Source organism: Mauremys mutica, chromosome 11, assembly GCF_020497125.1.
Source record: "Mauremys mutica isolate MM-2020 ecotype Southern chromosome 11, ASM2049712v1, whole genome shotgun sequence".
Taxonomy (NCBI): domain Eukaryota; kingdom Metazoa; phylum Chordata; order Testudines; family Geoemydidae; genus Mauremys; species Mauremys mutica.
The window spans coordinates 37,913,150-37,940,989 of NC_059082.1; the positions used below are offsets into that span (position 1 = coordinate 37,913,150).

Sequence of the window (27,840 nt, forward strand, 5' to 3'; positions counted from 1 at the left end):
TCAGAGGTGCCTTGGGGTCCCGCAGCATCCAGCAGAGCCCTTCCGTCGCGTCCAGAATGGCGCAGGGGTCGCAGGATTGGCATAACGCCGTGGACAAAGCTCGCCAGAATCTGTTCTTGCTTCTTCCTGACCTGCAGAGAAGGGGTTGGATGCCGCTCGGTGAATAACCATCTGTCAGCCTGAGTGTAACCACAGTCCGGTCAAGTCAGCCTACAGCCCAGTCTTCTCCATAGGAGCCATAGGCTGAGGAGAAGGGGAACCAGGAGCTTCCTACCCAGCCCTCTCTGCCAAGTATCCTGCCATTCCAGACCCACCTTGTCCGGGAATGCGGTCACTGCGTTCCTGAGGCCATGCAGGGCTCTGCCACGAATGTGGATGTTGCTGTCCTGCGTCTGCTGCAGCATGGCCTTCAGCACCTGCTTCCGCATGGCCTTGGGCTCATTTTCCATCAGCAGGGGGCTGCCGAGGAACTAAAGGGAAGGAAAGGAGCTGTCAGAGAGGGCTGGACGAGGCCAGTGGGTCCTAGCCCGGCAGGAGCAAGGGCAAGGGAGTATGATCAGGGCCCAGGAGGTGACTTAGATCCGTACCGACTGCTGTTCACGAGGGGCTGGCTTCAGCTGAGCTTAGTGGAAGTGATATGTGCAGGGCAGAGCGCTCCCTCTGGTTCCAGTGGGATGCTCCCAAACCCCACCACAGATCCCCCAGCAGAGGGATTAATTTACAAGCAATACACCACCAGGACCGTTTCTCATTAGCTGACCAGCTATTGGCCCCCTGTTCCATCATCTTCTGGGCCTGGTTAACCCTTCCCCCTGGTCCTCCAGGCTCACCTCTGCGAACAGGGCGGTGCAGGCCATGCGTTCACCCTCCTGGCTGGCCTGCAGGCTGGGAAGGAGAAGCTGTGGGATGCTCTTCAGGACCAGGTTTGGGTGGCTCACTATGGCTCTGGGAGAGATCAAGAGCTCATGCCTGATGTGTGCATGACAGCCCTGCACATGCTGGAATCCGGCCCGGTCCCGGCCACCCCCTCCCATCTCTGCCCCACTGCGAGAACGTGACTCCTCCAGCCTCTGTCCTCACCTGCTAAGGAGAGTGAACCCCTCGGGCTGGGCCTCTTCCAGCAGCTGCCAGCCTTGCTCCTGGTCCATTAGTTCCACAGCTGGCTGACTGCCCCTGAGGCGCAGCACCCGCGCCAGGGCCTGCACGGCCATGCTGGGAAGAGAAGGAGGCAGGAGATGGTGATGCCGGGATGCCTGCTCTCTGGGCGGGGTGGGGGCCTGGCTGCAGCACTCCCTTGCTGCAGCACTGAAAGGATCAGGGTGGGAATAGATGCTGCCCCACTTCTGCCTTTGGTTCTCCCCCCGCAATGTGGGGGCGGGGGGGGGTGGTGGTGTCTGCAGATATGACCTTCGCTCTCCTCCAAAGATGTGAAAATTGCCCCTCCCCCCAGGATGCTGACCCTGGGGAGAAAAGTACAGGCAGTGCCCCCTGCTCTCCTGAGCCTTCCCCCCAGGGCCCACTGCAGAAAAGGGATGAAGTGGCTCAGTGACAAGTCCAGCCTGTCCAAAGCCTTCAAAGCAGACAGTAAATAGAGACAGCAGCCAGCTCTGCCCTGCTCCCCAGCTCTGCTCCCCCCGCCCCCCAGCTCAGCTCCCTCATCACCCTGCTGAGCTGCCCACTCTGAGGAGCTCTCTGGCTCCCTGAGTATCCGGGGGCAGCTCTGCCTGCTCCTCAGCACAAGAAACCTGACTGATCTGAACCCTCGGTCCCCCGAAGGTGTTGGGGGTCCCTGGACAACGAGGGTCCAAGCAGGAAGCTTCCCTCTCCTAGGGGCTAGCACAGACACTATGTGAGTGCTGGGATCCATCAGCCCCACACATTACCTGCGTGGATTGGTGTCACTGGGCCGGTCCTGCTGGACTCCTAAGAGGTGTTGTGCTGGGGGGCTGGCGATGGCGAGGAAGCAAGAGGCGAACAGGTCGTCCTCGCGTCCCTCCAGGGTGTCCCCTTGCCCCAAGGCCCCGATCAGCTCCCACAGGCCGTATGTGGTCTGGAAGGGAAAAGATACAGTCAGAAGACCGTGGCCGTGCGCAGAATGGAGCCAGGAAAGGGGACTGAATGCCAGCGATGGGAACTTACCGCCGGGGGCAGCCGGTCTGGCTGGGGGCAGCTCCTGTCCTGGGTCTGTCCAGGGTTAGCCCAGCCCTTCTCCGGGCTGTCGTCCAGCAGGATGTGGAGTACCTCCCTGGTCAGCATGGGGTCTGCACCCAGGAACCTCCAGATGGCCTTGATGTGGCTGTGACGGACAGGGGGACAGGCAGGTAAGGAATTAACACAGAGGACGGGCTGTCACGGAGTGTGGGGGAGTCTGGCTCTGCACCCCTCTTCCTGGGACTCTCAGTGTCTCTCAGCCAGTAAAACAGAAGGTTTATTGGACAACAGGAATGCAGGATACAGCAGAGCTTGGAAATACAGCCAGGACCCCTCAAACTGGTCCTTCTGGGGGTGCAGGGAGCTTAGTTCCCAGCTTGGGATTCCCAGCACTGCACCCCCCCAGCCCCAAACCGAAACTGACCCAACCCTCTCCAGCCGGCTCTCTGCCTTTGACTAGCTTCCCTCTCCAAGGTGTTGACCTCCCCTCCTGCCTGCCTAGCTCAGGTTACAGGCTCAGGTATTGTCCATCACCTAAAGTCCTCCCCGGCTCTCCCATCCCCCACACAGACAGTCCCTACTCCATCACACGGGCCCAGCTGGGACACACTGGGGATGACGCCCTCTGAGGGGCGACGGGCCAGAAGCAGCAGGTTGAGCCTGCTGGTGGCTGACCTCAAGGCCCTTCAGGCCCTGGCCAGCCCTAAGGGGTTCATACCCTCCTGCCTGGGCACGGCCAGGGGGCGCTGGGTCACAGCAAGGGCTGAGCGGATGGGGCCAGACTCACTTTTCCCAGCAGGGGGCACCCAACCCACCCTAGCTGCCTTCTCATGATCGGACACCAAGCGTCTGGGGATAGAGCCCCCATGGGGGAAAGCAGTGACTCCAGGCTCAGGGGTGGGGGCTGGTGTGAGGAGGTGCCCACCCTTGGGGGGGCTCGTGCTAGGTGCTGAGCTGGATCTCCTGAGCTGGGGGGGCAGAGAGGGGGGCTGCAGGCAAGGAGAGGAGGAGCTCCTTCCCCATGGGGCAGGGGGCAGGGGGTTCAGGAGGAACAAGGCTCCAGTTCTGGCCACGCCATGGCTCTGGGGTAGGGGGTTTGGAGAAGGCTGTAAAATGGGCTCCGTGCTTTTCGGCTCTGGGCAGGATGCAGGGAAGGTGCTGCTGGCCCTGGGGAACCTGGCAGGCTGGTGAATCAGAGAAGACCAGCCTCTAGGGGTGGGATGAGGTGTCTAAAAGTGTGCGGGGATGGGGAAGGGACCAGGCTGGGATTTCAGGGGGGAGAGGGCATTTCCCAGCTGGAGGGAGGGGGTGCCCCTGCGGGACATGCTCAGTGTAGGGGCGTCTGTGGGGAGCGATGTAGTTAGGCTGGCCCCTCTCCTGCCTCAGCCTGGAGGGAGGACCTGCCGGGAGCAGGGGGCCATGCTGACAGAGGGGGTGACCCTGCTCACATGGGGTCTCTCCTGGTCTGTGTTGTGATGAGGGGCCCTGGAAGACTGTTCTGGCCTCCAGCCAGCTAAGCCATTGTGCAGCCAAACCGGGAGGGGGTGGGCTGGTTAGCAGTGCACAGAACCAAGTGGGGGAGGTGACAGCTGTGTTAGGAATAGCTCTGGAGCCCTCCAAGGGACAGGGAGGCTAATGGTGATCGAACGCTGGGGCAGGGCTGTTCCCTGGGGGCCTGTGTGCAAGGGGAGGGTTTGTCCTGCATGTAACCATGGTGCTGTGGAGTGACCCCATTAAGGGGGTTTGGAGGCTGGAGGGGGGGTGTTCTATCCTTTCCCCAGGGCCGGCACTCACTGTTTGTAAGGCCAGGGCATCTTCAGGAGGATGTTGACTGCGGTCTTGGTGTGCTGCCTGGCCAGTAGGTGGAGGATGTCTCTTGTCCCATCACTCAGCCGCTCTCCCCGGGGTGGGCTCAGTGTGTAGGAAAGAGCGGCTTGGAGATCCTGCACCTGTGGAAGCAAAGCAGGGGCTGAGACCCTACTCCTGCTGTGGGTGGCTGGCAGGCAAGAGCCAGGAGGAGCTGGTCAGGCTCAGAAACAAGTCAACGGTCCCATGGCCTGGTGGAGGCCGTGGATAAACTCTCCTAGTGAGTGACCAAGCCAAGGAGGGTTCTGGGTTTGGTACCTTGAAACCTCCACCTGTGATCCAGCTCCGTAGCACTAAGGGTTCCTTGGAGGGACACAGGGCCAGCGGTTAGGCGGATCACCGGCCTGCAGAGGGCGCTCCGATGGCTGCAGAGCTAATTTCTGACAGAGACCAGCAGGAGGCGCCGCAGGGGTGAACCCACATTGCTACAGTCCCAATCCCACTGCCCAGTGACACCCCACCCCCCGGATATCCCGGCTGTACCTCCCCTTGTGACAGCACACCTGGGCTGCTTCAGCACCAGAGTGGGATCTAAACGTCTGGGATGCATTTCCATGCCCTACGTCAATCTGTGTCCACTGGGCAAAGAGTCAGTGGACACCGGGGATGCCACTGCAGACTCTGTTCCCCCAGCTGAGGGATGGGTCTGGAAATAGGGCACATTTTCCAAGGAGTGAGCCGGGCAAGCCAGACTCCTGGGATCGAAGCCTGCAAAGGATTACAGGGCCGTGCCTAGAGTCCGCCCGGCAGACAGGGCATGGATGCGTCCCATTGATCAATGATGGTGAGAACGGACGTCCCCCCTCCACATCCTCCCTGAGGCCCCAGGAATTCTAGGCACGGGGCAAGATGGAGCTGCCCGATATGGCCAATGCCCAGCCATTACTTGGCCCTGTAGCTCTGATTTTTGCTGTCTCAGCACCGCCTCCATGACACCCGCCAGCTGCTCAGCACACTCCCCCTTCTCCAGCAGGCCCACCAGCAGGGTGAAGCTGAAGGGCATGAGGTCACGGGACTGCAGGTGTTCCGCGATGAGCTGCAGGGAAAGGCACAGGCCGAGTGTGAGCAGCGAGCCCCGGCCCGGGGAGGTGGGTTTGCTCTTCAGGGAACGGGGACAGAGGCACTGGCAGCCTGTGCCCAGGGCTATGTGAGTGGGCATTGGAACCCATACCCAGGAATTTCCATCTGCCAGCTCCTCATCGAGGGAAGGAGACAATAACCCCTCCCTTTCCCATGTGTGTGTCTGTCTCTCCAGCCACAGTCTCTTTTACTCACCATAGCAACATGGGCAGGGCTCTCTCTGCAGCTGGCATCCTGCTGCGTCTTGCTCAGCACAGTCAACAACGCCCCTGTCTTGCTGTACACGACGGCTGCACGAGAAACCAGCAGCGCTCAGGCAGCGCTCTCGGGCCAGATTCTTCCCCCTTCCCGTCAAGCCCGGGCAGAGGTGCCAAAGAGCCAGACTCTGGGCGCAGCTGGGGTGAGCTCTCAGCTGGCTCCTGGGCCAACTGCCCACCTAGAAGGTGTGTTGGGGTGGGGTGGGGTGAGATCAGGGGAGGTCCCAGATGATCCCAGGCATCTGGTGAAGGGCAGATACCAGGTCAGCCCAGTAGGTACCAACCCACTTCTGCTCTGTGTCCCCCCTGGTCAGGGCTGCGATGAAGGCACCATGTTCTCTCTGCAGCTCTGCTCGCTAGGTAATGGCTGGGGCTGTGAAGGCTGAGAAGTGGCGACTGCTTGCGCTCCATCTTACCTGTGCAAGGCGTGAAGAGCCAGTAGAGAGCCTGAAATGCCCAGTATCGGGTGGTCTTCTGAGCATCGAAGGCCTGGCTTGTCAGCAGCCCGGCCATGTAGCCCTGCTCCACCATGGGTTTCAGGTCCTAATGGGCCACCGAACAGAAAATCAGGGCATGGGTTGGGGCGAGCCCAGCTCTGTCTGTATCACACCCTCCTCCCCCGTGAGTGCTGTGGGGGGTAGCAGGGTCTGCGCGGCTCACCTCGGTCATGGCCTTGAATCGATAGAACATGAGGAGCCGGGCGCTGGCTTTCACAGCTCGGCTCCTCTCCTGGGCCCGGGGGGAGCAGATCCATGGCTGCAAGTGCTGGGGAGCAGGGAGAAAGCCGGGTGAGCGGCAGCAATAACGGGGCAACCCCCAGAACCTGCTTCCCGCCCCAGCAGGGAGAGGACACGGAGCATTTAACCCCTTCGCCTCCGCTTCCGGACACTGGAGCACAGCGCTCCTCTCCTGTCTGGGGGGCGCTGGGACAGGTCTGAGGGTCTTGGGCTCAGCGCTTTCAGGATTCTCCCCATTGATCCTGTGGGGTCTCGGGGCTGTTCCTTCAGGGGCACAGGGGCGCCACCCCAAATTTAGGAGGCCAAAGTGACACCCCCTGGAGCAAGACTAGGATTGTCTTGCTTGATCCCAGGGTCGGGTGTATGCCCCGTGGGGACTGGCTAGTTCACAGCAGCTGGGAGGCCTGCTCAGCCCCCCCTGGACCAAATGGAGCCTTCCCTCTTGTGGTTCGGGTAGAACCTGAGCAGCCGGGCCCATCCCCAGATGGCCAGTGCTAATGGGCCCCTTGCCCTTGCCCCTCCCTATCATACCAGAAACAGATGCAGTAGCGTGGTGGGGGTCAGGTGCTGTTCCAGGAATGTCTGCAGCACATGGTCCAGGCCCTCCCAGGGCAGTTCTTGGAGAGACTGGAGCAGAGAGAAGCAGGGAAGTAAATAGCAAGGGAGGTGGGGTGCACGAGGCAGGGGGACGAGTGGATCCCCCCTGTCTGGAGCCAGGTGCTGTTGGTATTTGGGGTCCCTTTACCCAGGTGATACTGATCCCCCTTCACATAGACATGGGTCTCACCTGGACCATGGGCTGCCCTTTCCCAAAGAATCCTTCTTCCCACCCGGGCTCCCCAACCAACACATGTACTGTGCTGGGCTCTGGAGGGAAGGCCTCCTTCCTTCCCTTCTGGAGAGGTCCCAGCTGCCCCCAACACCCTGCTGGCTTGCCATGGGCTGAGCTGTTCATCCCTGCTCCAGCCAATCTCTGTTTCTGTGGCAGGGCGAGTCATGGCCTGGCCGTGTGGCTGTCCCGAATCCATGCTTTTGCTCCCTCTGCACCATATGCTATTTAATGCTCTGGGCCAGAACCTCAGCTGGTGTCAACTGGGTGTAAGTTCTAGCTCCCTGTGCCAAGAAGCCAGGGTAATTCTGTACAGTCTCACAGACACTCACCTCTACAGCTGTGCTCCCTGCCAACCCAACTACAGAGTTAACTGCATAGCCACTTGTCACCAGCCCTTTGGAAAATAAACCAAGGGGCTGGCTTCGGCTGGACACACAGCTCCCTGCATCGGGCCAGGGTCCAACTATTCAGCGCGGGGGTGGCTGAGTTTCCCAGCCAAGGATGCAGGTGGAAGTTGCAGCTTTGTCTATGCCTCACTAACCTCTGCCCGGATAGCGGAGCTTTCTGCCACCTCAGTCCCTCTCAGCTTCACCAGGGCTGGACGCTGAATCATGTAGCTGGTGGCACAAGTGCTGATAGTCTCAGCCACCTGTTCCTTAGACAGGTGAGGCTGGAATTTCCTGATTAGAAGGAATGGAGCAGACGGGGCCATTAGAACGGAGACAGGTCCCGGCATGAGTCAGGTTGAGTTTGATGGCAGGAGGGACAGCTCCCACCCTAAGCAGCAGAGCTCCAGGGGGCATCTCCAGCAGAGCCACCACCTAGGGAATGGTCCTGTCTGGAGATCCCTATGCCCCCTGGGCCTGGCAGGGGCTCTGCTGGGGAAGCTGCTCTCTGGGGATGATCCTGGGCCCTGCTCTGCGGCTGCATTCACAGCACTACATGCTGACAGGAGGGGCTCCCTCTTTCCAGGCAATATGCAGAGATGGGGGCTGGATAAAGTGACCCGGAGGCCGAGGAGGATATGCCCCATTTGTGAGCCACCAGGGAGAAGCATCCTCTGGTTCTTATTGCAACTTGTCCCTCCCTCACTTCCTCTTCCTCCATCTGCCCCTCCCCGGCTGCTGAGCTCCGCAGGTCAGTCAGGCCCCATGGACGTACCCTATGTATGAGATGGCCAGCAGGGCACACTTGTGGTCGGGGCTCTGCAGCCGGGCCCGGTCCTTGCCTCTGAGGATCTCCTGCGCGCAAAGCAGAGGGTCAAAGGCAAAAGAATTTGGGGGAGCCTGGTTACTCAGCAAGACATGGAATCGCCAAACGCTGTTTGATGCCCCCGCCAAACCTTAGTCCCAGCATGCAGTGCACTGGGGCACGGAGCTGGGAAGATGGCCTGGGAGCGGCCATGTGGCCAGAATGCGCCTAGTTCGCCATTCCTGATGGCACATCTGGAAACTTCAGCATCTGCCACGGAGCAGGGAAGGGGGATCTGGGCAGAGGCGCTATTGTGAATGGGAGCATTAGAGTCCTGAACAGCTGAGGTCAAATATTTTCCTGCAAACCAAGGGAGGGCTGCTCCTGTTAACTCCTCAGGATCATGTCCCAGAGTGAAAACCCTTGGAGTTAATCCCCAGGGCACTTTCTGGGTGCCGGGCAGATCCCTCAGAAGTGGGATGGGGAATTGTCCCAGGTTTAAGCAGCATGAATCCGCTAATGGAAAATAGTGTCATCTAATTCCTTGGGCTGGAATCGCACCAGAAGAATCCGGCGTCAGCACTGGCTTTGCAGTGCACAATGTAGAGCCCTGGGCACCTGGTCGCAAACACAGCACATGGCCTTCAACGCCAGATACTCTGGCATGTGCATCTGACCTAGGAACCCCTCCCAGGACCCCAGCGTGCTCACTCACCAGCAGGGGGGACAGCACGGTGTATGTGTCCTGGCTCACCAAGGGAATCCTGCTCACTTGGGTGACAGCTTCACCCACCAGCACGAGGCTTCTCACAAATGCAGACCTCACCAGCGGGTCCTGGGCTCGCAGGCAGGAGGGGGAGAGAACAATGAGGAAACAGCCACAGACAATAGAGAGCTGAGACACAAGGCTACAGGGCAAGTCTCTACAAGGGAGCTGCTGTGCTAGGCTGGATTGCCCTCACGCCTAAGGGAAAGGACCTGGCTTGCCGAGTGGAACATCTTTGCAGTCCCTAGGGGAACATCTCTGGAGATGGGTGCAAGGAATGGCCTGATTTCCAGAGGTGTTGAGCACTTGCAGTTCCCAGAGCTGTCAATGGGCCCTGCGGCTGCTCAGCTCCCCTGACAATCAGGTCGTAATTGTCTGATCTGGAACAGGAATATGCTGCTCTCTGCAGTTGGCTGGGCTGTCCCTACCAAGGCGTCCATTCTCCAAGGAAAACATTCAGTTAAACCAAACTAGCATCCCCTCTCCTTTTCACTGGGACGCACATATGGGCATTGGGTGTAGGACTGAACGTCAGCCTCAAACCTCCCATGGCAAGAAAACAACCTAGAGTTATCTCAAAAATCCCCCTTCAGCACCAGAACCTGTCAACCGGGCTAGGGGCCTGAATCCCTCAGTGCGCCATTTGTGCCCAGCTACCCCATCGACTGCAGCGTGTGGGGAAACGCCCTAAAACTTTCTCTTCTCATCCCTGAGTGCAGCACAAGCCTAGAGGTACCAAACAGGGTACAGTCGTCTCTGGGACAACAGCACCAAGTGATGCTCAGTTACTCTCTAACAAGGCCCAGGTGGGAGTCCTTCCATTAGCTTCCATGGGCCTGGAATCAGAGAAGAAGCTAATCGAGATGGGGGAGTCACAGAGAATGGTGCTGTTCTCATGTCTCCTGCCCCTCCTGGGGCAAAGGGCCAGCCCTGGGAGCTGAGTTAATGCAAAGACACAGCTCTGTGCTGCCGTGCACAGCCCGGGTAGGTGCTGCATGGGCGGTCAGGGGAGGGCTCTGACTTACATGTGGGCTCAGAAAATAGTGTTTCTGCATGGGAGACAGGATCCTGTATCCTATGGTCTCTAGGATGAGATCTGTGGGGCCTGAGTGGACCACGTGCCCATAGGTGAGGAGCAGGAGGCTTCTCAGCTGCTCGATGGAAGCTGGCTCCTGAGAATTGCAAAGGAAAGAGTGAGGAGAAGGGATGGCCTCCAGCAGCTCCTAACTCACAAATGGGGCCAGGGGAGGATTTTTCACCCAGCCGGCTTAGCAACCAAAGGCGGCTCTGCTGAGCTGAATTGCCTGGACTCCGAGGCCCTTCCCAGCTCCCCAGGATTGGGTGGTTGAGGTGACCCGGCAGCTGAAGGGGACGCACTAGCAGCTGCTTTAATTCAGCCTAGCTCCAGAGATGTCACTGGGACTACAGTGGACTGCACTGGCCCAGAGAGTTACTGGGAAGGTGGTGGTGGTGGTGGTGCGGGAGGGGAGAGGGGAATGTCAGACATGCCAGCCCCGGTGAGTCTGCTAGGAAGGTCTGTGAAATAGCCCAGTTCAGGGGAAGACCAAGGGTCTGTTCTGCTGAGAAATGTGTCAGCTGGAGCTGATGGCATGGCAGTGTCTTTTGGGCCCTCTCTGAGCCTTCTTTATGGGGCTGCGTGGAGCATGTCTGAGCTCCCCAGGAGATACCCTGGAGAGTTTATACAACAGCACCCACCTTCCTCCCTGGATCCACCCCATAGTGCTGTGATTGCAGCTCCACGGAGGAGTAAGGAAAGGGCTCCCTGCACGGAGGCTGAGCCACGGCTTGGAAATTCAGCTCTTTGCTGAACAGGCTTCTGGGAAGCAGGGTCCTCCCTGGCAGGTCCCTTTACCTGCAAAGACTGGTGAAGGGATGGAAGAGCAGAGATGCTAGGTGAGACTGTACCTCCAGAGAGCCAGCAGCAGAAGGCTGGAGCTGCACCCTGCTGACGACCTCTTCCCAGTGCTCCAGGATAGCAAAAATCTCATAGAGATGTTGCCTGGCACACAGCCCAAGCGCTCGGGCGAATCCCTGAGAGACAGAAAGATGGAGGTTGGAAATGCTGAGCAACAAGCCAAGGGGCCAGGATGGGCTCTCAAAGTCATTGCCATGGGCATGGGTATAAGGAAGATCTTTTCAATCCACTGGACCTTGTCCAAGGCAGAACATACCCATGTAGCATCAGGGGATTGACAAGGAATGAGGGATCACTTGACAGCGGAGGAGCAAAGACCTCACCTCCCTTTCCTCTTCTTCTCTGAAATTGACCAGCTCCACCAGGCGCCATAGCTGGGGCTTGATGCTCTCTGCTGGAGATAACATCAGCCCGGTGCCCCAGCACTTGTAGAGAAAGCTCTGCGAAAGAGACACCATCATGCTGGATGCACTGGGCATGGCCTGGCATGCACAGAGCCCACTGGGTATAGCTGTCGGCTTCACTGGCCCCAAGCTGCCCCTGGGTAGCGACTGCTGTTGTGAACTAGGCACTGAACCCCAATTCCTTCCAGGACACTGACCTTGTCACTGGGCCGCTTATCGCTGTGGGCCAGCTGGCGCCTGATACTGGTGATGAAACAGCCCAGCCAGGTATGGTCCGAGATGAGGAAGAGAAGGTCTTCCAGGAACTGCCAGGGAAAGAAGAGCCAGTTAGAAGCGAGAGGGGCCAAGAAACTGGTCCTCTCAATAGCTCCAGCCAGGAACCCACCACAGCTGGGAGGGGAGGGAAAGAGGGAGCGTGCACTGTCACCCCCCACGTCTCTCGTAATGCTTGTGAATCCTTGTGAGCTGCCCCTGGTGCTTCTCCAATTTTATCGGCTGGACTCAGCCGCTTCCTCTGTCCCCCAATGCAGTGGTGCTGAGAGGCCTCTTAATCCTGCCTCAGCGTGGCGGGGCTGGACTAGATGACCTCTTGAGTTCCTTTCCAGCCCTCCATTTCTCTGACCCTTACCTGCAGCAGCTGCTGCTCCCACTCCCTCTGGCAGAAGCAGGTCTTGTCATCTGGAAGAGATGGGCAGGTCAGTTTCCTTTGTGTTTAGACCCTTCTACTGGGGAGCAGCCTGCAACCTGGCTCTTGTTTGGCAGGGGGTGGGGAGGAGCTGCCGACTCATGGGCCCCAGGGGATCCATGGCTCTTTGCAAATCACTGATGGACAACAATGCTCCTCAGACCCAGATCCCTTAATGTGAAATACCCAGGAGTTCTGCTTGCCAAGATCCTTCCCCAGGGGGTGAGGGATCAGATGAAGGTTAGATACGGTCCTGGAAAGGATCCTTCCTGTCTAGGCACGGGGGGCTCAGCTAGATGAACCCGGAGTATGATCCTGACATGATCCTCTCTGATTCCAAGGTTACACCATCATATTATCCTGGATTCAGAGGGGGGCCCTGCCCTCTCCCTCTCTAGCCCAGCACCACAGTGTCCCCGCCCTTCGCTCCTGCAAGGGGAGACACTCCCCCGTCACCTTCCACGTAGAGGAGCATTTCCGTCGTGTAGTTATTCCAGAATCGGCCCGAGCCGGCCTGGAACATGCTCATCAGCTGGAAGAGGAGGAACATGGCTGCCCTTCTGACCTGCACCGTCATGCATGAAGACGCACCGAGCACCTGGCGGACAAAGAGGCAGAGGTGGCTGTAGCCCTCCCTTGCAAGGCAGTGTGAGAAGGGAGCTCCCTACAGGTGCAGGGGGAGAGCTCAGTGGTGGAGGGAAGGAGACAGCAGGGAGGTGGAGCTGACAACCAGGACAGGACTGAGATGGATATTTCAATTGATCGGGGACACTCCATGAACCAGCATTTGGCTCCTTCCATCCTCTCACTGCTGGGCTGGCTCTAGCTCAGATGAAAGGAGACAGGCTTATCCAGAGGCCGTCAGGCAGCTGCTGGGTCAGATCCTGGGCCTAGGTTAGAGCAGCACAAGGGGAGCTTGAAGCAGCCCGAAAGAGGCAGCTGGGCCATAAAGGGAATCCCCAGCTGCCCCATGGAAGGGAGGATGCTGGAGGCCAGGGGGCAGGAGGGGGCCTGCACAACAGTCCCTAAGGGCTCATTCCAGCTGGCTTCTATTGGAGCCGTCCGAGGGCTGCACTAACTTGTGCTGGGGGCCCTGGTCCAGCCCCAGGATCAGGGGAGCCAGGAAGGTGGCTGGCTCAGAGAGCTGGCTGGTTCTGTTAAATGCCGAGAGGCACTGGGTCGATGTGCAATGACCGCGAGGAATGTGACGAGCCAGCTCCTCTGGGGGCTGCGGGGAGAAGAGCCACCACCACTATGCATTGCAAGCCAGCTCCAGGAGCGGCCCCTTCCCACTGAGCATAAGGAAACCTCCTGGCTGCGGGTTACTCACCAGCAGCCGAGCCAGCAGCTCCTGGGGTAGAGTGGTTCTGGGGCTTGACCGACACCCTGTGAACAGAAAGGGGAGACACCCCATCAGGCTCTGGAGGGATCTTTTGCATTCGTCTCTGAGCTCTACCTGTGCCTTGATGGCTGGCTGTGTCCTTGCAGTGAGCCGGAACCAGAGCTGAGAGCTGATCCCCACCCCCACCTGGGGGCAGACGCCTCTCGCTAGAGAAGGACTAAGAGCGGGTGGATAAAATACTAGGCCTCACCTCTGTTCGCCTTCCCGCACTTCCCGGCCAAGGGCAGCCTGCCTTCCTCCTGCAGTCTCTTTACCACCCCGACCGAGGTCTGCAGGAGGAGAGGCAGGGCTGGCCCATGGGTTGCTGGGCTCAGCTGAAGGAGCAGCCCAGGCCATAAAACCTGCAGAGCAGAGAAAAGCCATCTCAGTATGGAAATATCCTCTTCCTGCACCAGCTCCCTCTTTCCTAAACTAGATGGCACCCCTGGCCTCGCCACCGCCAGCCAGATCTCTCTACCCAGCCTGAACCATGCAGCGATCCCCGCCCCCTCCCCCTTCACACCTGTCAGTGTCTGCCTCCAGCACCAAATCAAGTGACACGTGACTGAGCCCCGCCTTTTGTTGAGTGGAGCGTCATCATTGACAGCACCGTATTTCCTAACTCCAGTCCCACTTGGAAAGGCCGTGTTCTCACAGCGTGAACGCAGTACACCAGCTTGATCAATAAAGAGGAGACTAGGAAAACCAAAACCATCAAGTGATACCATGACAGGCGCTCAGGGAGGTTTGAGCTCTGACCTTCCCATCCCCACACAGGCCTGCGCCACTTGAACCACAGATGAAATTGCTGTCTGCTATGTGGACAAGAGGGGGACTTTACACACACTATGCCAGAGGGTTACACAACTCTTTGCTGGACAGTATAGACTAGTGGAGAGCAGGAACCCCCGGGGTTCTATCCCCACCTGTCGTAACTAAAGCACCTATCTTTGGCAGGCTCAGTCTGAACGACAGTGTAGCTGAGGGCACAATACTTGGGTCTGCCTTCTTAGAAATGTGGTTTCTAGTCTCAGCTCTGCCTGATGTGACCTTGCGCAACGTAGCTGTTAATTTGTTCAGTGTGGGGAGGGGCTGGCTAATACTTGACTGCTTAGGTTTGCGTTCTGAGGCCTGGGTCAGTACTCAGGTCTGTGCAGTGTGTGGAAACCTAAGCGGTAGTCAGCAGAGATGAGATTTGGATGTAGTGTCTCCCAGCTCAGTGGATTCTCCCTTAGGCACCAGGGTCGTGTGGGTGAGAGGCAGGAAGTCCCGGGCTAGGGCTGGCTTTTGCAAAACAAGAATGTGATGGTCTGTATAGACCCCACCCTGTAACAGCCAGGAAAAAGTTAACAGAGGGACCAATGAAGAGGGACTGAGCTATGGAAGCTGCAGAAGCAGCGTGACTGACCACAGGGGATGCTAGAGCGGAAGAGCCCCTGTGACCACCGGTGAGTGTTCCCTGTTCCAAAGAACCAGATCTGGCTCAGATCCAGGGTCCATTTTACCCAACCCCATGATGTTCTGGAGCGGGGAGGCTCAGGTAAATAAGTCTGGTTGGGGCCTGTCTCATGGAAAAGCTCAGACGCAGAGAGGCCTGCGTCCAATGGAGAGGGGCAGGGTCACTTACATTGGCCATTCTGGGGGAATCACCCAGGGACTGCAGGGTGCTGGAGCAGAGCTGGCGGACCTCGAGCTCCATGGTGTGCCTCCCGTCTGCTGCCTCCTGGTGGTGAGAAATAAAGGAGACACCAGGGAGATTTAGATTCAGTGGAGACCTCCGTGGCACGGCACCTATAGTGGGCACGGCAGGGGGTGAAAATGGGGCTTGAAGGGAAAAGGCACAACCCTGGCTGTGACTGTGCCATAACCAGCCCAGGGCCTGTGTGGAGCCAGTTCTAGGCTCCATCCCCTGCGTGGTGAAAACCAGACCCATCATGGCTTAGTCTCCTGTAGGTTGGATGATCACAGTGGGGCGAGAGAAGGAGGAAGCCAGGGGTCCTGCCCTCCCAGCGCAAGGGACAGAGCCCGGATGGCAGCTGGGAGAGGGATCAGAGAGAATGGGCTGGGAGGAAAAAACACTGTCTTCTAGTTGTCATCATCTTCCATCAGTAGATGGAGGGGGCCGTCCCCAGTTCCATCTGCTTCCCAAGCCCTATTTGCTGCCCATCGCCTGCCCCTCCCCATCTGCAGCTGCCCCTCCTTCCCTATCCCTTGACCCCATGTTCTTCCCTGTTCATGGATCCCCATCACTAATGTCTCTGCGGATTCTTACCGTGCTGTCGAGGGGCAGGGTGCACTGACGCACCAAGAAGTCAATTAAGGGTCTTGAATCGGGTTTCTCCAAGAGCCCATGCGCCCCCATTGTGCGTATCAAATAAGCAAGGGCTTCTCTGACCTGCCAGACCCAGACAGAAACAGAAATGATTTGCACACAGTGTGGAGGGACCTTGTCCCCTCCCGGTCCAGGCTGGGATCCTTTCTCAGCAGGGTGTTTGGTGAAATACTGCTAGGCAGCCCAGAGATGGCAATGCAGGCGGAGCCCTGCTGGGATTCTTTCCCCCACCTTCTGCCCTACACTATGGAGCACTGATGGGTCATGTGTTTCGTTGCACAGGGTCCCGGCAGGCTCTGCACTGACAGGCAGACATTCACTAGCTTTGGCCATGGTTCCAGACTCACCCGTATGCTTGTGCTCTGCAGGATTGGCCCCAGGGCTATGAACAGCTTCTCTGTGTGCTGTGTCATTTCAGAAACTGTAAGAGACACAGACACACGGCTTGGCAGGGCTGATGTTAAACCGGGGTGTGCAGGGACCTGAGATCTCAGGAACCTTAGAGCAACCTCAATATCCCTACATGACCCTCCTGGCAGGTTACCCTCATGGGTAACCAGCTGCATTTGCCCATGCTTGCAGTTCCAGCAGTGACTGTCCTCCCTCATTGCCGCAGCATCGGCTGAGGGGCTGCAGTATTTGGCTTGTCTACTGCAGACAGGTACAAGTGAGCCCAATGAGGCCCAGTGCTAAGCGCTGCTAATTGCACAAGAGGCCATAACACATCAAAAGACGAGGCCTCGCTGTGGGGTCACTTACTGTTGGATCGGACTATCTGGTCCAAAATGAGGAGACTGGCACAGGTCTCCTCTTCCTCGTCCTTGTTCAGCCTCCTGAACAGGAACACAAGCAGCTCCACCAGGAACAAGCGAGCTGCAGGAAGAGGAGTGAATCATAATGGGGTGAATCGTACAGGGGAAGGGAATATAGTTCTATGCCTGGGCTCTGAAATTCCACAGGCTGGGATCTCCTTCTCTGGGAAAGGTGAATGGGTTTCTTACCCAGATGGATGAGAGAGTCCAGGGCCTCTCTCCGCTCCTCCAGGTGCTCTCTGGGGAGATGACACACCTAAGGGAAGAAAGCAACACCAGCAAAGGTAAACTAGATCCAGTGTCTCTCAGGCCAAGCCCTCGGATGGCAGAGTGAAGGGATGAGGGTGGAGAGGCAGATTCTAATTCCCATCTAAAGAACAGGCCAGCAAGCTGGATCAGTCTATGAGTGACGCCGAGGCTTTGGGGGCCGTGGCTCATGTAGAAGCAGAGTTTGACGGGTCAGGAACCAAAGATGTGGAGCGTTGGAACAAGGTGCGGGATGCTGATGTTCCCGGTCAAAGGGGTTGGGGTGGGTGGGAGGAAAAGAAACCAAAGGAGAGTTCTCCAGGATCCATCCCCCAATGGGAACAGGATGAGGCAGGGACAGCTCTTCCCACAGCCTACTCAATTTAAGCCAACAGGCCCCGGCATTTTGCCTGAGTGATCTCAGTATCTCTTACCATGGAGTGGAGTGCTGGGAAGAGGATGCCAACGTCCTTCCTCAGGGCAGCCTCATCCATGTCCCTCACGCAAGCAAGGCCCTGTGCAAGAGAAGAGACGCAGGACATGGCGATGACGTGTCAGGCAGACAAGCCCCAATGTGTAGAGTCTCCACCAGCAGCTAGGTAACCACAACCCAGACTTGGGAGGAATAGTGTTATGGCCCTGGTGGAGAGCAGCTTCCAGCTGGTCCCGGACTCTCCCTTCTCTGGGAGGGGCATTTGACCCCTTTGTTTGCTCGAGCCTAGTATCACTGATGGTTGGGTCAACAGGACAGTTGTCCCTTGCGCCAGCTGTGGTGGTGTGTGCTGAGAGGAGGGCAGGGATGGCGGGGCCCGGTTTGGAAGAGTGGGGCCTGCCCTGATTACTTATCACGACTGATGTTATGACAGCACCCAGAGGCTACAGTCAGGATCAGGCCCTGTTGCACTGAGTGCAGCACAACGCAGACAGAGACAATCTGTGTCCTGAAGGGCTGACCGTCTAGAGACCCACACAGACAGGTCAGGGATGGGGAGACAGCATCCAAGGGCTCCTCCCTGCCCCCATGCTGGGGTGAGGAAACCACGCGGGAGCTTGGAAGGGGAAGTTTAATGTCCCTTCATGTGGCCTTCCCAGGGGCCAAGGATCTGGCCCATTGTCTCTGCCTGCTCACCTCCTCCAATGGTCACTTCCAGAGTGTACCAGGGACATTCTGGGGAGAGGTGAAGCTCAGGACGATGGTTTATTTCTCTCCCTGGTTCCCTAATGCAGCCCATTGCTGACCAGCCAGCAAAGCAGAAAGAAAGCAGAGCCAGGTGCTGGGAATGGAGTCGCCTCTCTCCTCCCGTCTGCAACACCTGCCCTGGCAAGGGGGGTCAGAGCATGTTCTCTAGGGCCAGAGAATGGCAGTGAATCTGGGAGCAAGCGGATGGGGAAAGGGGATCAGAGCCTTAGAGGGTCAGTGTGTTGTGGAGAAGGCAGTAGGAGCGGGAGTCCAGGCTGAGTTGGTGATGGAGGGAACCTTGTACCGTCTGTGCCATGGGCACTTCCCCAGTGTGCTGTGGATTTCCCGTTCTCTCCTCACTCACTCTGGTCTTCCTTGGCCTTTCCTCCTCCTCCTCCTCCTTGCTGATTGGTGTGAGCTGTCCGCTGGGTGACGAATAGGCCTTTCTCTTGGTGCCTAAAATGAACAGAAGGAAACTAAGTTTGCTCTTAAGCAAAGTAAGCAGTCATGGGATTAGAGGGAAGGTCCTCTCTTGGACTGTAGCTGGTTAGAAGACAGGAAACAAAGGGTAAGAATCTATTTTCAGTTTTCACAATGAGGTAAATAGTGGGGTCCCCAAAGATGTGTACTGGGGCCTTTGCTGTTCAGGGGTAAAACAGTGAAGTGGCAAAATCTGTGGATGACACAAAATTACTCTCCATAGTTAAGTCCCAGGCAGACTGCAAAGAGTTCCAAAGAGATCTCACTAAACTGGGTGACTGGGCAACAAAATGGCAGATGAAATTCAGTGTCGATGAGTGCAAAGTAACGCACGTTGGAAAACATACAAAATGACGGGGTCTAAATTAGCTGTTACCACTCAAGAACGAGACCTTGGAGTCATTGTGGATAGTTCTCCGTAAACATCCACTCAATGTGCAGCGGCAGTCAAAAGAACTAGCAAAATGTTGGGAATCATTATGAGGAGCCACCGGGGAGCTGAGCTGGCAGAGGGAGCTGCCTGGTGGGTCAGTTCCCCCTTTACTGGCACCCAGGCTGCCCGGTGGTGATTCCAGTGCTGCCCTATGGCAGCAGGGCTTTAGCCCAGCGTGGGGTGGCACGGAGGCTGGCGTGTAAGGTGGAGCACAGGGCAGTGGCTTATGTGCATGTGCAGAGCAGGGCACAGAGCCTGGGTGGAGTCTCTTCTTGCCCTCTCAGCCCTGGGGTTTTGCTGTCACTGTGGCTGCTTTCCCCTCCCCCCCCCTTTATTCCTGGCACTCAATACTGGGCATGGGCCTACCTGGATCATGAGGCTCAGCACAGAAAGTGCTGGAGTGGCTGCCCGCTCCTGCAGCCAGGGTTTGTGGCGCCGGGTCTTGTTTTTGGGCCACCTTCTGCTCCTCTGTGTCTGTGGATACAGGCAGACGGTGGGTTAATTTCCCGCAATCGTGGTCACTGATAGAATGCCCTGGTGGCGACAGGGACATACAGCTGTGAGGGAACTGTCTGCACCTTATGGAACCCCTGGCAAGGGATTTCCACCAATCACTGCCCAGACAGTGTCATGTTACTTAACACTGAGATCGGGCATTTCCCCTTCTAGTTCCTTTACAAATTTTACCCACACCTTCCAGACCCCAGTGAAGGTTGTGAGTCTTGTTAGCCCCATTATGAAGCTAGGAAAACTGAGGCACTGAATGATCCTGCGTGCACTGGGATGGAACTTCCTGATGGGACAGCAATAGAAATGTGGTGATTTGTCACAGCGAAAGGCTGTTGACTCCTACCTGGGACAGAAGAGTCAGTGGGGCCTGGCTGGCTGGAGTCCAGATTTGTCCTGTCTGTTTGGAAAGGTGTCCATCCTGTAATTCGGAAGGGCAGTGGTGGGGTGAGGTGTCATGTGACTGAGTCTATGTAAGGGCAATAGGAATCAGAAGGGAACTGGGGTAAATCTGTATCGTGGGGGACACTCCCAGGCAGAATTCCTACTCACCAATAGTCTGAGTAAGTCTTTGGTAGAGACGGTCCAAAAGCCCCATATTGACTCCTAAGACAAGAACCAATGTAAACAGATCACAGGAGTTTCTCTTCTACTGCACAGACCTCAGAACATTCACTAGGGTGACCAGACAGCAAATGAGAAAAATCGAGACGGGGGGTGGGGGGTAATAGGAACCTATAAAAGAAAAGGACCCCCAAATGGGGACTGTCCCTATAAAATCGGGACATGTGGTCACCCTAACATTCACATCTCACTCTTGGGAGGTCAAGCTAGTGCTCTAGTGCCAGGTGCTCTGCACTGCCATGTGGAATGAGACCCAGGCTCAATTCTTTGTGCTGGTCTGAGGCTCCCAAGATGGCTGGAATTGCTCCAGTTGGGGGGAACCTCCATTGACATGAGGAGGCTCTCTGCTTGACTAGGGACTTTGAAGGGGATTCCATTGGGTTCCCCTCAGCCAGAAGGATGTAACTCATGAGCTGGAGAACCCCAAGGAAATAGAGACATTGCAAGGCTCGGCTGGAGGTAGATGCACAGAGCTGCAGCACTGAAATGTGGGATCCCCCTTCTTTGGGGATAAAACCTTTGTGGTACCTCTCCTCTTCCTTGGGATTCAGCAAGGCGGCTCTATCACCTAGAACATTTGGTTCCATGAGGTATTTGAGCTTATGAGGTGTGTTCTGACCAAGAAGTTACCTATTCTGGCCCACCTCACTGCACAGCCCCCAAACTAGCAGTGCTTGAGACAGCATCTGAGCATGACTCACAAAGCCATTTGTAATATACATATGAAAAATGTGGGCATCTCAGTCATGAAAAATGCACTGGCGTCTGCTTCCAGGAATGGAATGTGTGTGGCTCAGTAGCACCCACAGTTCCAGCCACAGCCGTGGTCGCTTGACACACAGTCAACCAGTTACAGATCACAATGATCGTTTGCACAAGTAGTCACTGCAACTGCTTGGATAATTGCTGCAACCGTGCACATGAGTTAATAAGCAGTTGTGGGCATCCTTCTGAATTCTGAGCCTAATGAGACATTTACTCTCATAATAACAGTTGTGATTCTCTAATATAGCACCCCGTGTTAATATACCATTGTTCACCCAGAAGGATCCCATGGGAATTATACCGTTTGCACAAGCTAGAACTAAACATTATGTTAGTTTGTGTCATTATATAATGCCTGCATCTGTCATTTTCACTCCATGCATCTGAAGAAGTATTTTTTTACCCACGAAAGCTTATGCCTAAATAAATCTGTTAGTCTTTAAGGTGCCACCGGACTCCTTGTTGTTTTTGTGGATACAGACTAACATGGCTACCCCCTGATACTAAACATTATGTTGATTCTGTAAAAGACATTGCAGATGAACAGCAACTTTGGCCTCAGAAAGGAATTCTGGCTGTGGATCACGCCGCTTTCTGCCTACCTGGACCAGGAGACTCTGTGTCAGGTGGGTTGCCATCTCTGGCTGACACTGAAGTCTCTTGCACTGCTGTGTCTGTCAATAGAAGAGAAGGGTTAAATTTCTCCATTAAAGGTCTCTGGTTGAACGCCCAGGGGAATAAGGTGAATGATAGTGCTAAAGGGAGGGGAGTTTTCGGTACCCAAAGCAGCAGGTTCCAGTCCTCTTGTGACACTTCAATGAACCTGATTTCACTGAGTAACAAATACAGTCACACCTGGGTCACCAAAGAATTTTCTCGGTTACAGAGAACACCTGTGTGACCCAGAAAGGAGCGATTCTCTAAACAGAGGCAAAGCCACCCCAGTTCTCCTTCTCACTGTCACAGGTTGGTGCCAACAATCACAGCCCCCGACTCCCACACAGTGCGCGATGGGGTCTCGGCAACGCAGGGGGTGGGGACTAGCTTGCAGCAAACACAGCTTGGAGGATTTAGAAATCTTGCACGTGCAGTGCCTGGGGAGGGGGAACTGCAGGGAGATGGAGACTCCAAGAGCCCTCCTCATTCAGTCAGTGCCAGAGCTGCCCAGGAGGGTGGGGGAAGTGGGGCAATTTGCACCCAGGCCCCGGGCCCAGCAGGGGCCCCCACGAGAGTTTTTTGGGGCCCCTGGAGCGGGGTCCTTCACTTGCTCCAGGGGCCCAGGAAAAATCTCGCAGGGCCCGGGCCCCCAGAGCTTCTTCCACTCCTGGTCTTCACCAGCGGGGGGTCCTTCCGCTCTGGGGCGGAAGGACCCCCCACCGCCGAATTACCGCTGAAGCGGGACTCGCCACCGAAGTGCAGCCGGGTCTTTGGCGGTAATTTGGCGGCGGTGGGGGTCCTTCCGTTCCGGGACCCGCCGCCGAAGTGCCCCGAAGACCCGCAGTGGGGATCCCCTGCCGCTGAATTACCGCCGAAGACCCGGCTGCACTTCGGCAGCGGGTCCAGCTTCGGCGGTAATTTGGTGGCAGGGGGTCCCCGCTGCAGGTCTTCCGGGCACTTCGGTGGGGAGTCCCGGAGCGGAAGAACCTCCCACCGCCAAATTACTGCTGAAGCGGGGGCCCCCCGCCGCGGAAGACCCCAGGCCCCCGGAATCCTCTGGGCGGCCCTGGGCAGTGCAGACCACAAGGCCTGTGGAAAAGTCGAATGCCTCATGGGGAGGAGGAGGCCGACCCACTGGAGGGAGTTGGCAAAGGGCAGGTATAGCCTATAGGTAGTGCTCTACCAAATTTACGGTTCATTCTGACCAATTTCATGGCCATAGGATTTGAAAATCAATTTCAGGTTTTCAGATGTTTACCTCTGAAATGTCACAATGTTGTAGTGGGGGTTCTGCCCCAAAAGGGAGTTGTGGAGGAGCCGCAAAACTGTTGTAGGGGGGTTGTGAGATACCCTCACTTCTGCACTGCCTTCCGAGCAACAGGTGTATGTACCTGGAGGGGGGTCTGATCTCCCCCGTGAGGGCGGTTGTGCAGGGAAGTGCCAGTTCCCTCCCTCCCCAGCCCAGAGGGGACTAGCAGCTGGAGCCAGGGCCATGGTAGGAACCTGCCCTTCCCCACCCCTCCAATAGCTAGATTTCATGGGAAAGTTCTGATTTCATGGTCCATGACTTTTTTGTGGCTGTGAATTTGGCCTCCCTATGGGATGGTTTAGGTTAAGAAATAAGTAAAAAATAGGTTTAGGGCCTAAGTTAGCTCAAGTGTAGTAGAGTTTAGAAAACTGAAGTTGTTAGTGTGAGGAAAGTTAGCGATCAATTGGAGATCCTGTTATGGGAAAGTGAGAGTTAGCAAGCACATGGCCCGGGGTTATGCTACTGTTTGGCTATAACCGGCTTAAGCAGGGTTTTGAATGAGTGTTTTTGAGAATTGTGACTGCTTTATTCAAATGTTATGTATACTAATAGCGTGGGAAGGATATTGGTGCAGATGTTCATGTAAACCACATGTAATGTAAAGAGTCAATAAGGAGGCGATGGAAATATAAGCAGTGTAAGGGGCAGCTGCACGTTCAATAGTCTGAGAATAGCTTCTACTGGGAGTTGTTTTGTTATTTCGGTGAGCGCTCCAATTAACACCCCAAGGTACCGTTCTGTCCCAGGTTCTAAGGCTGTACTTCACGCTGCTGTCAGTGCACTGATCCCGCATCGATCCACAGTACAACACTCAGTGATGACAGTGTAGGTGGTAACTGCACACCTGTTTTCTTAACGAATCATTTTATTTTTATCATTCATAGTGTCACCTAAATACATTTTCTGTAACCGACCTAGATGCTTGAACTTGGGTTTTGTTGCAGCCTTATCTGTAACAACTTACTATGAATTGGAAACATTTCAACCTCAAGGTTACAGAAGGTTACGCAGGGAAAGGGGTGAATCTGGGGAGTCTGTACCCCTGTTTCCTACTTACCTGAAGCAGCAGGCTCAGATAGGGAAGGGCTGCAACACCCAGTGGCTGCTGTAGCCTCGTTCCCCTGGTCTGTGGCTGTGGATAAGTGCAAAGGGGAGGGGGTCATTTCTCCTTTCCTGGTCACTGATAGAAACCGCAGGGGCTGAGGTAGACAATACAGCTGTGTGGAGAACTAATGACACTGCAGGGCACCTCTGGAGAGGGACTGCCACCAGTCACAGCCCAGAGCATTTATACTGCACACCCATCTCCAAGGCATTTGACAAACACCTCACTCCACAGGTAGGGAGTTGAGATAACATGGGCAGGGGCAATTGGGGCCGGGGGAAATTTGTGGAGAATCGGCCCCAAATTCTTTCCTAACCAGATGGATTCCATTAGAGACCAGAACTTCCCCAGCTCTGCTTGTCCGCGCTACTTTAGTTAATAAGAGATCTCCCTCAGGAGACAAGGAGAGTGCAGACAAGGCCAGGATGGCAGTGCTGCATTGGGGTCCCATCAGAGAATTCCCTACCAGTTCAGAAGGGCTAGAAATGTCTGGGGGTTTAAATAAAGCTAAAATGCTCCAAGGAACCTTGGAAAAAACAAACCTCCTCCATCAGGAAACCCTGACTCCCCAAGCACACGGCGATTCCATGCAGATTCCCAGCAGTCCCCTGCAGGTAGCTCTGGAGAGGACAGCAATGGGGGGAGAGGAGGGACCATTTCTGGGGAGAATTCCTACTCACCTCCAGACAGGACCAGCAGTCGGCGGAGGTAGCCATAAAGATCCATATCGGCTCCTAAGACAAGAACCAACATGAATGAGTCCCTGGGGCTTCCTTCCCATGACACAGACCCCACCATACTCACACATGCTTCTAGATGGGCCAAGAAGACCCAGACTTAGGCTTTTGCTGCCTGCCTGGCTGGAGAGACAAGACCACTATGAGGTGGCGAGACCTCAACATTGATGTAAACATTTTATGAATAGCATTATTATAACTTATTTTTATAATGTTAGGTCATTACAAACATGTTTGTGCCTTTACTGAACATTCAAATATACATTTATCACCAGGATGCTTGAAAATATGAGTAGCCCAGTTTTAGTTAGCTAGGTTATAAAATGTTCACGCTAATCAAAGACATTGCAGAAGGCTTCAGCTTTCTGCCATCCAGAAATGAGCAAATGTCCAGAAAATAACATCTCCTTAACCATAAACCTGTTTATGTCCCGCAAGAGTATCTGTACAAATTTTCAAAGGCAACTGTCCTCATTTTAATTTGCTTTAACTTTTATACTATTTTCTTTTTGTGCTCTGTTTAAAATATGTGTCGATTATTGGTATTTGTGCTTTGTACAAAATATTTCATAGAAGTTGAATTGCTATAACAAACCACTTGTAACTCTAAGGAACTTGGGTCAAGAATCAAAGCGTGTTTTATCTACACCAGAGCACCCCCTCTTCTATAAACTGCCAGTTTAGTATAGATCTAATCCTTTAACTCAATAAAACACATGTTATAAAGAAAAATGTTTTAGGAAAGATTTGGCCCTGTAGAAGGTGAGGATGTTATTTATGTTGGATATTCCAAAATGAATTTAGGGCTCAGGCAAGGGCTAGGGAGGAATAGCTCAGTGGTTTGAGCTCATAGCTTGTTAAACCCAGGGTTGTGAGGTCACTCCTTGAGGGGGCTATTTAGGAATCTGCAGCAAAAATCAAGACAGTCCTGCTAGTGAAAGCATGGGGCTAGACTCAATGACCTTTCAGGGTCCCTTCTAGCTCTATGAGATAGGTATATCTCCATATATGTTAGAACAATAAATCTAGGCTGTAAAATGCACTCTGCTAGCCCCTCTTTGCAACAAAACCCTCTGCTTGGGTCCTTCAAACTTTAGAGAAAAATGTGTGTAGTTGAGAAAAAGTTTTGTAGAAAACGTTAGTTGATTTCTAAAAAGTTGAAATGGCAAACTGTTTTGGAGGGCATGTTTGCAAAGTATTTTAACTGAATGAAAAGCATCTAATGTGGTTTTCTAATATCATTGCTACAGGTGGTAAAATGCATTATGTACTAACATGAAATCAAATGACCTTGATCAGCTGATTACCACTATAAGAAGACATTTAAGTCTAGACTATTTATTATATTAATGGGGAATTAATTGGTTACTAGCAGAGCTCCAGCCACTCCTCCCCCCAACTCCGAAAGATAAGAAGAATCATCTCTCCAACAATTGTTCTAAAGAATCAACAACTTCTTCACTCACTATTTAAGCTAAAGACTTGCTAAGAATGATTTGATTTTAAAAGACTGCTTCAAGAACTAAAAACCTTCTCATAGAGAACAGGCATGTTTGGACTTTTTAAAAACAGAATTTCATTTCCTGCTGAACCCTAATGAAACTGAAGAAATATCTCAGAAAAGGAACTGAATAAGAAGAGTGAAAAGACTAAATTTGAAGCTGTTCTGAGAACCTCCCCCACATAAACAAAGGAAATAGAACTGTCAAGAAAGACATACAGCCCTAACACATATACCCATTAACAAACTACCCACGCATAAGATGAAGAGGCTCCATGAATGTACAGAGCCAAGGAAAGGGCGAGAGAGGTGTGTTTTTTTTAAAATTGCACGGGAATAGGGAAGAGGAGAGTATAAAATCTCTAAGTGAGCATCCTGCACACGATCTGCGACCCTGCTCAAACTCAACTCATCCTCTCCCTCTCTACAAGCAAGCTGACACAGACAGAAGAGAGAAGCCTCGGGAAGAAACCAGCCCAAGGCAACCTCCCCAAAACTTCAGCATGTGTTGGTAAGAGAAGTTAACTATAACCCTGTCAAGGGATTAGAGTTGTAAACTCTTGTAACTGTTTTGCTGTGATATGGAAATACTGTTGTAATTTAAGAGGTTAACAGTTTCTCCTGTGAACCACTAGATGGTTCGACCATATGCATTTGGGAAAGAGACAAGGGCTAAAGATTGGGAAACGGAGAAATGATGGGATTTAACTGAATTTAAGATTCTAAATATTTTGTTCATTGGCCAGTCTCTAGACAGCTCCTTAAATGGTTTCTTCTAACTCGGTAATTTTACTACTTTCTTCTATTTCCGAGGATTTAGTTAAAATTGCTTACTTTGCCCATCTAGATAAACAGTCTAGTTATTAATAAGATCCGCCTGCTCTTAAAATTATTTTGCCCATCCATAAACAATCTTAGTATCTATGACTCACAATAATTTTGGGAAATAAGACCTTGGTTTCAACTTACCAAAAGAAAAGTGCCCCATCAAAGGCAGAGCTGCTCACAAAGGTGTCATCTGTTAAAAGCGCTCCAGAGAGAAGCACACAGATGAGACTGAACAGAAATCAGCCTTTTCTCATTTGTGTTCTGTCTTTTGTTGGTTTGTTTAGTGTTTTCTTTTCTTTAATAATCAAATAGCCATGGTTACTAACAGAGATTCTTTTGCTTGGCTTTAATCCTGGTGTCCCCTAAGGTATGTAAAAGAGCCCCTGTCACTAAACTAGTGGAGTCACCCCCTGAATGGTGAGAAAAAGAGATAGGAAGAGCTAGCCTAGCATTGCTTGTTTCTCTAAACTACATATTTTTACTAAGTTTTGGGATAAAATTACTTGACATCCAACACAATTTAAAATGACCCCTTTCCACCCCACACCGAGTTCACGGCAGCACGAACTGGTTTAAATCAGAGCGAGTCAAATCAATGATTTTCACTGTGATTTAAATCAGCAAGCAGAGGAAATCTTGATTTAAATCAGTGATTTTAACCTTGTTTTCCATTTTTGCTGTTTAAATATTTACCTAAAGAAAGGCTGATTGTCAGAGCTTGGTATAATTTCGTCCTTCTCTTTCCTAACCCTGAGGATACCGTAGGAAAGGTCCCTCTCTCCTGTGCTGGGATGGTCGAGCCACAGAAGAATGTTGATGTCTCACATATGATGACAATGAGGATGTGGATTCCTCTGCTAGTTCTGTATAAACAGGTGCTATATGCGCCCCAAAATGCTCCCAACTGTTGAAAAGCAGAACCCAGACAGCCGTGTGCTCCCTCCTCCAGCTCCCAGAGCACACTGAGCCACAAGCTGCCTCCCCCTTGGTGACACAGGGCCTACCCCCTTTGTGACACAGGGCCACTGCTGACATCAC

The 27,840-nt window shown here is 54.3% G+C and overlaps 2 protein-coding genes across 2 annotated transcripts in view; one reads left to right on the top strand and one right to left on the bottom strand.

The window, feature by feature from the left end:
* On the bottom strand, positions 1–27,743 carry LOC123344086 (maestro heat-like repeat-containing protein family member 1). The gene is made up of 38 exons (XM_044979843.1): positions 27,496–27,743; positions 24,417–24,470; positions 23,689–23,763; positions 21,268–21,339; positions 19,829–19,882; positions 19,623–19,697; positions 19,136–19,243; positions 18,221–18,312; positions 17,111–17,191; positions 16,620–16,686; positions 16,378–16,491; positions 15,966–16,039; positions 15,559–15,681; positions 14,914–15,009; positions 13,498–13,648; positions 13,236–13,291; positions 12,362–12,503; positions 11,849–11,898; positions 11,418–11,525; positions 11,140–11,256; positions 10,807–10,932; positions 9,906–10,052; positions 8,830–8,949; positions 8,085–8,164; positions 7,465–7,603; positions 6,623–6,718; positions 6,015–6,119; positions 5,771–5,897; positions 5,293–5,387; positions 4,904–5,053; positions 3,946–4,100; positions 2,140–2,296; positions 1,884–2,050; positions 1,081–1,212; positions 831–945; positions 315–470; positions 105–131; positions 1–39 (listed from the first exon to the last, which is right to left on the bottom strand). The coding sequence occupies exons 2-38, from the start codon at positions 24,460–24,462 to the stop codon at positions 1–3; spliced, it is 3,834 nt and encodes a 1,277-aa protein (XP_044835778.1). The 5' UTR covers positions 24,463–24,470; positions 27,496–27,743.
* The window catches only part of MAN2C1 (mannosidase alpha class 2C member 1), a 39,941-nt gene continuing 38,563 nt past the window's right edge, over positions 26,463–27,840 (top strand). The window contains exon 1 of the mRNA XM_044978622.1: positions 26,463–26,485. Within this exon, the coding sequence (XP_044834557.1) occupies positions 26,478–26,485 (8 nt within the window). The 5' untranslated portion in view covers positions 26,463–26,477. The remainder of the gene's footprint in view (positions 26,486–27,840) is intronic.